Source organism: Pundamilia nyererei, unplaced genomic scaffold, assembly GCF_000239375.1.
Source record: "Pundamilia nyererei isolate P.nyererei 1_Seehausen unplaced genomic scaffold, PunNye1.0 scaffold00050, whole genome shotgun sequence".
Lineage (NCBI taxonomy): Eukaryota > Metazoa > Chordata > Actinopteri > Cichliformes > Cichlidae > Pundamilia > Pundamilia nyererei.
The window spans coordinates 563,879-571,191 of record NW_005187451.1 but is presented as its reverse complement, the minus strand read 5'-3'; the positions used below and the strand labels follow the sequence as shown (position 1 = coordinate 571,191).

General features: G+C 41.8%; 1 protein-coding gene across 1 annotated transcript in view; it reads right to left on the bottom strand.

The window, feature by feature from the left end:
* Positions 1-2,045: 2,045 nt before the first annotated feature.
* The window catches only part of LOC102214880 (poly [ADP-ribose] polymerase 12-like), a 13,389-nt gene continuing 8,121 nt past the window's right edge, over positions 2,046-7,313 (bottom strand). Inside the window, exons 9-12 of the mRNA XM_005733096.1 lie at positions 5,550-5,625; positions 4,094-4,224; positions 3,704-3,855; positions 2,046-3,513 (exon numbers count right to left, since the gene is read on the bottom strand). Coding sequence (XP_005733153.1) covers positions 2,792-3,513; positions 3,704-3,855; positions 4,094-4,224; positions 5,550-5,625 — 1,081 coding nt within the window. The 3' untranslated portion in view covers positions 2,046-2,791. The remainder of the gene's footprint in view (positions 3,514-3,703; positions 3,856-4,093; positions 4,225-5,549; positions 5,626-7,313) is intronic.

Genomic DNA, 7,313 nt, shown 5'->3' with positions numbered 1-7,313 from the left:
TTATTTGGAAATGAAACAGGACCACATGCATTAAAAATAAATATATATGGAAACACAATGCATTTGGTTTGATAACGCCTTGGTGGCTTTATCAGTTTGTTTGTGTACCTGCCTCCCTATTTTAACCCCGCCTCCTCAACTTATGCTAAAAGGGGCGGGCTAAAGGAAAAAAGAAGTGGGCAGAAAATCTAAAATATGAAGACAAAGCATAGACTGTATATGTAAGATGGACAGCATAATGCCATTTGTCAGCATTATGCTTTGCAACTTGGAAGCACAGAGAGGAAAGTTTTAAATGTCACCATGATGTGGATGTGTCAGCTGTGAGATGGATATGACATGTAATAGAATCAGTCTTCCTAATGGCCACCAGAGGGCGACACTTAAACTTGAAAACAATCATTCTGCTGTTTAGAAGTTTAAAGAGGAAACTGCACTTAAATGCCTTGCTCTCTCAGCTCAGTAAACCCCTTTCCTGATGCTTTTTTGGGGGGTTTCTGTCGACAATTGTCTGCCCAACGGCTCATTAGCAAGTGAGCATATTTATCTCTGCATTTCAAAATCACATCTGCCTTGTTGTGAATTCCACTTCCACAAAGCTAATTCCCAGGAGTGAGGCCTAATCAGAATCAGTGTGACACTGTTTTCGATCTTTAACCAAGGCCGATTACTTTTTTTCTTTTTCTTTCATTAAGATCACAGAAGACCTGGATTTAACAGCTTTGTGCAAAAAGTCTGTTTCCACCATTCGTTGCTACAGTGGAAACATCCAAACATGCCCATATTCACACTGCAGTTTATAGGAAACATAACAGAAGGCAGTTGCTAGTGCATGTACGCTGATAGGAGGGGGGTGCTACAGCAGGGTTACTTTACAGGCCTAATGTTTTGTGTCAGATGAAGCACCGGCAGCCATATTGATCATTTTTCATGCCCTGCCTCATTTCACTAAGAGCCCCAAAATGACTGCTGGTGGCATCTTTTATGTCAGTTATGAGACACGCAGAAAAAAAAAGACAGAACGAACTGCAGCTCTGACAGCAACAAACAAACAAACACACACTAATGTGCTGCAACATGCTTTACTTTAATAATTGTGAAAACAGTGATTATTCATGTTGAGCAGGTGAAATGATCAATAATCACACCCTAAACAAATCACCCACCATGCACATTACAAGCCTTTCATTTACATTTTATCAATAAAATAATCAATATAGCCTGTTTTTTTTTTCTAGTGGTTGGTAAAAGATTAAGTCACATTTTTTTTCATTTTAATCATAAATTATTTTCAAATCACTTGAAAGATTAAAGAGAAATCCCAAGGAGCATTAACCAATCACGGTTAAGCAGGCTTTGAGCAGGACCCTACAGAGATATCGCCAAAACGCAATATCCAAACAATCGTTAATCTTCTTACGGGAAGATTTATTAAAAAAAAAAAAAAAAAAAAAAAAGGCAAAGACAACTGGAACGAGCAGGCCACGCTTGGATATCGCCCCAAAACACTCACCATCACTCGGAAACAGTGAGGTTGCAGTGGCTGGGGTTGATTCTCAACCAGTTTTATTTTTTTAATGTTCACTGAAAGACGCAAATCCAGGAAGTGAACAACATTTATGGGGGGCGTTTGTTTATGATAGGACAGTAAAGGAGGGAGAAGGCGTGCAAATGGTGTGGGGTCAGATTTGAGCCCGGCCCTCTGCAACAGCCTTATGTTATATGGATCACCTGCTCTGTGAGCACTGAGATATACTGGCATCCAGTCACTAGAGCAATATTTAAAGTGACTCAAGGTAGCTTTGTACTCCTGAGTTTGTCACTCGTAGTTGTAAACAACATTAAACATTTTCTTTCAGGTTTTTCCAAACACGGAGCAGTGACTATCACACGCCGCCGCTGTTTGTTTCTGTGTTCCCAGAAGTTGGGCCCAGCTTCCTGCTGACATCACAAAGGTCGTCTAAAGCAGCAAAGCTATCATCAGGCACCAACGCGCAGTCCGTCATGTGTCTTGACTAAGTTGTTACGAGAATTCGTGACACTAATGGCCTAATCTGACACAGTGTTTTTCATCATTACGTGATACAGTACGATGCGTTCGTATGGCAACCACTAAATGTGGATGACGTATAAAACTTCCTGAGATAATCACGAGGAAAGCACTCAGGTGTTTCTTCTGATACGGCTCGCACGCCGCTGCCGTTTATTTTTTATTTTCTGTAAAAAAGTTAGTGTAGTTTCTTTAAACAACACCTCAACAATTGTGATTGTGCCAAAATGCCACATGTTTACGTGCATCTTCAATTTGCACATAAAAACAAAGTGCGTGGAAATGCTGGCAATTTGTAGAAAATCATTTTACATTTGTTCGAGGTGGAAAAATTCAAGCATCAAAACAACAACAAAAAGAAATTATGAAGTGTAACGGGAAAATGTAACATTTCTGAAGCTTTCTTCTGCACTGCCTCTCGCTTACCTATTCAGCAAACCAAAGTCTCATCATTCAAAGTCATGTGAAGCTGCTTTAATAGCAGCTGACTGAGAAGTGAGTTAATCCTAAACTGGTTATCTGTTCATTATAAACAGCAGCTAATTAATTACATATTCTAATCTTCTGGAATGCATTAATATCTGTGGCTTCATTTGTTTTCTTCTCAGTTGCTCCAATTAACACTTTTAGAGCTCAAGATCCACCATTGCTGTCTGTTTTTATGCTATTATTAATTATTATTATTATTATTATTATTATTATTATTGCAAAACACCACCAACCCCCTTTACACCACTGATGTTAAGCAATGACACAAGAATCGGATGTTTTCTTTGGGGGTGCTGAGGGAGATGGAGGGACGTGTGTGGGCTGGTTAACTGTTCTGATGTTTGTGTACGAGGTACTGTATTGGTACCCAGAAGACGCAGAGCTAGATGGGTACCCAGAAGACGCAGAGCTAGATGGGTACCCAGAAGACGCAGAGCTAGATGGGTACCCAGAAGACGCAGAGCTAGATGAGTACCCAGAAGACGCAGAGCTAGATGGGTGGGGCGAAGAGGTTGTGTTAGGTGAGTAAAAAGAAGCGGAGGTACTGGCTTTATATCCAGAGGAGATCGTGCTAGGTTGGTAAGCCGATATGGTAGCTGGCTTTGGTGCTGCCACTGGCTTTGGTGCTGCCACTGGCTTTGGTGCTGCCACTGGCTTTGGTGCTGGTGCTGATGCTGATGCACCACCACTGTACATCAATGTACTAACTAGTGGGTGTGTGGTCTTGTACTTTATCAGGTACTCGGGGTAGATCTGGTGCTTCTCAAACACCACATATATGGCGGGGTCCATTACATCGTCAACACAGCTGTCATAGAAGTTTATGTCCCCTCCGTCCTTCGAAGGAGGTCGGGGATAATCGGAGGACCCTTTGGTGAAGTCTCCCACCAGCACCCGTGAGATGAACATGTCTCTGACGTCAGTGTCACCGGTGTAGTTGTGGGAGTATCTGGCATCACGGGCAAAGTAACTACCTGTGTTTAGACACCAAAAGAGACCATTGTGATTATCGGGCAAAAAAATAAGCATCGTTCCTCACAACCACAGATGACAAAAATGTCTGTTTGGTGAGTTTGGAGCTTCTGTTTTTTTTTTAAATGTATGGTTTATGAAAACATGCTTTTTATCAATAACTGTTTCAGCTTGAACATTTCTTCCAATCACCTTTGCCATAAGCCGTTCCATTAAGTCCACAGATTCTCCAGTCAAAGTTGTGGTGGCAGATTGTGTCAACAAATTTGGAGTGAGTGCCATGAAAAAGCTTTTTCTCAGTCACACTTCCCCCTTTGTTTTTGGTCTTCATCTGATTCTTTTGCCTTGAAATAGAAGACATACAAATATCTTACGTCAGTCTGGTTTGTCTGTATGTCGTGAAAGTGTGCACGCTGACCCTGGACTGCGTACACAAACAGTAACACAGCCTCTGGCTCTGAGGAGTGACACCAGTGCAGGAATTTAAATCTGTATTCTTTCAAATCACCAGCAGGGGGCAGAAAATGGATAAAAGAAGTCAGAGTTTACTGAAGTCTGTGGACCGCAGAAGACAATACGTACCATTGAAAGACTTCCCAAAGAGCTTTGTTCTGAATCCTCTCAATTTTGACAATATCAAAGCCTTTCATGGTTTTACAGAAATGAGTTTCCACCGTCTTAAATTCGTCTGAAGTGCGCTGGACGGAGATTCGCTGTAAGAAAACAAAAAAATATTGCAATCTTTCAACACGAGCATTTCCCTTCACCATTTAGTTAGTATGAATTCTTTAGCTTTATGTCTGAGTACAAATATAAATTCTATAATGTTATTTTTAAACAAGGCCAGCAACAGTGTTAAAAAAGGCATTTTAGTCCTAAGAACAACAACCTGATGGCAGAGTCGGACTGCACGGAGAAACACAGAAATGGAAACTCTGAATTTAACGATAGGAAATATATTTCTAAGCTTAGCTTTTTTTGTCTTTTTGTTTTTTACTTTTTTCCCCAAATATGTTCTTAGAAAAAAATTTGGGAAAATCTTTTGCTTACTGTAGAAATTCCACTTGAAGTGTCATCTGCACAGGAAGCAATGTGGGAACCAGTGACTGAATAAAGTAAATGGTTTTTATCTTAAATCAACAATACAATACAAGACCCGGTGAATACAGCCGGGTCCCAAGTTAAACTCTACAAATCTCTGAGACAGCCAATGAGAACGTAAATGACAAGGAAGGATAATGTTTACTGATATATGACAGGGTGGTAAATACATTAGAGGGTGACCAGTTTCAGAATACATAGAGAGCTCAGTATTCAGGAACTGTACCGAGGAAAGTTCTTAGACAGTGAAAGCCCACACAGAGAGGACTACAGTAATTAATGGTAAATGGCCTGTATTTGTATAGTGCTTTACTTAGTCCCTATGGACCCCAAAGCGCTTCACACACACATTCACACACTGACAAGCTACATTGTAGCCACAGCCACCCTGGGGCGCACTGACAGAGGCGAGGCTGCCGGACACTGGCGCCACCGGGCCCTCTGACCACCACCAGTAGGCAACGGGTGAAGTGTCTCGCCCAAAGACACAACGACCGAGACTGTCGGAGCCGGGGCTCGAACCGGCAACCTTCGAACCGACGAACTACCAACTCTTGAGCCACGATCGCCCAATAAAGTCTGTGAGAATGTAAACTCCCAGGGTTTAATGGATAACTGGAACTTCCAGTATTCAGGCTAGTCTGTTTTTATTTTATGTCGTTCGGTTGTCTTATTTAATCCTTTTTCTCTCTTTTTTTGTTATTTTGTATTGTTTAATATAGTGTTGTATTTTTAAAAAACTGATTGCTTTCACCTTTTGCTAGAAAATTACAAAATTACACTGCATAACATTGAGTTGTACATCTACATTACTATGTTTGGAATATGTTAACACACACACACACACACACACACACACACACACACACACGTCTAAACCTGAGTGTGAGCTCAAACAGCAGAGACATAAAAGTAATATTTTATGGTTTCATAATACCGAATATCCTGCTTCGGGGATCTGTGTCTTGTCCCAGTTGTCTGGTATTGGAGCAGATGCTTTAACCACGGGCCGTCTGCAGAGACAGAGGGTTAGGATGACTTTAAATACACAAGGTTTGGGTGTAATACGTCTGAAAACATAAGTAACACAAATGCCATTAAATGTTTTGTTGGGTGGCTCAATCGTGGCTCAAGAGTTGGGAGTTCGCCTTGTAATCGGAAGGTTGCCGGTTCGAGCCCCGGCTTGGACAGTCTCGGTCGTTGTGTCCTTGGGCAAGACACTTCACCTGTTGCCTACTGGTGGTGGTCAGAGGGCCCGGTGGCGCCAGTGTCCGGCAGCCTCCCCTCTGTCAGTGCGCCCCAGGGTGGCTGTGGCTACAATGTAGCTTGTCAGTGTGTGAATGTGTGTGTGAATGGGTGGATGACAGGTTGTATAAAGCACTTTGGGGTCCTTAGGGACTAGAAAAGCGCTATACAAATACAGGCCAAATGTTTCTTCGATATACAGACACCTTCACTTTTTACATACGTTTTAAGATTTCATTTTAAATCAACAAAACATTTTTCCCATCACATGCCATAATGGCAAGAGCTCATGTTTGTCATTTTTAGGAGGGTTTTTGTTTGTTTTTCAATTTGTTTTTATAATTGCTAAATAAAAAAAAGAACAAATAGGACCCACTGCTGAGATGATCTGGATACGGTTAAGAAAGACGCACACCTGAGCCTGTAATAACCCCCACAGTTCATACTAATATTAGAAAACAAACAAACAAACAAACAAACAAACAAACAAACCAACTATGAAATCTTAGGAGCTCTTTCTTAACATCCAGGGCGACAGGCCTCACCAGGTCTAGATCAGGGAACGGGTCTAGAATCATATCTCTGTGTCACTGTTTTATCAATTATGTCTTTATGGTAGAAAGAAGCTTGAAAGAAGCCACTTTGAGTAAAGAGCACCAGATAGCTCCCTCGGCACACAGCTCTCACAACACGACGTGATGTCACGGTGTTGGTAGCATCATGCTCTGTGCTGCTTCAGGCAGCAGAGACGGGCAGGGCTGAGTTAGATCAAAATAAAGGTTCACATTTCTGCACAGCAATGAGCTGCATCATAGGCGTTGCTGCTGGGTACAGAAAGTCTGTCCTTCAGTGGTCCAGACAAAGTCCAGAGTTAAACTCCAATACAGTATAATGTGCATCAACAGACCTGAAACAACCAAGTCTGACAGGACCTGCCATGAAGACCAGAATAAACCAAACAAATCCAAGAGTGTAGAAGCCAGACTCACAGCTGCACTACTACAAAATCGGTTTGGGACTTTTTTAATGAAATTTGTGGAAATTTAAAAAAACAAAACAACAACTTACGTTTAGCAAGCTCTGACTGGAGCATTTTTAATGTCTAGTGCTTGCCTGTTTTTTGACATTCTTGCTACTGAATGGACAAACATGGTGAATTTGCTTCACTCTAATCTTAAGGCCCTGGCAACACTAGTATGTTGGCACGTATGGTAAACCAAACCCAAACAAGCACCGTCCTCATGCGGCCTTCCCTCAGCTGGAAGCTCGAAGGCCAAAGCTGGAACATCAAATGCTCCCGAATTCTTCCTCAAGGTCGCCTGCAGCGACTTGGGGATTGTTGACTTTTGCTTAAAACTAGGTGAAAGTGCACTCTCTCTCTCTTTGGATACAGGAAACACACACACACACACACACACACACACACACACACACACACACACACACACACACACAC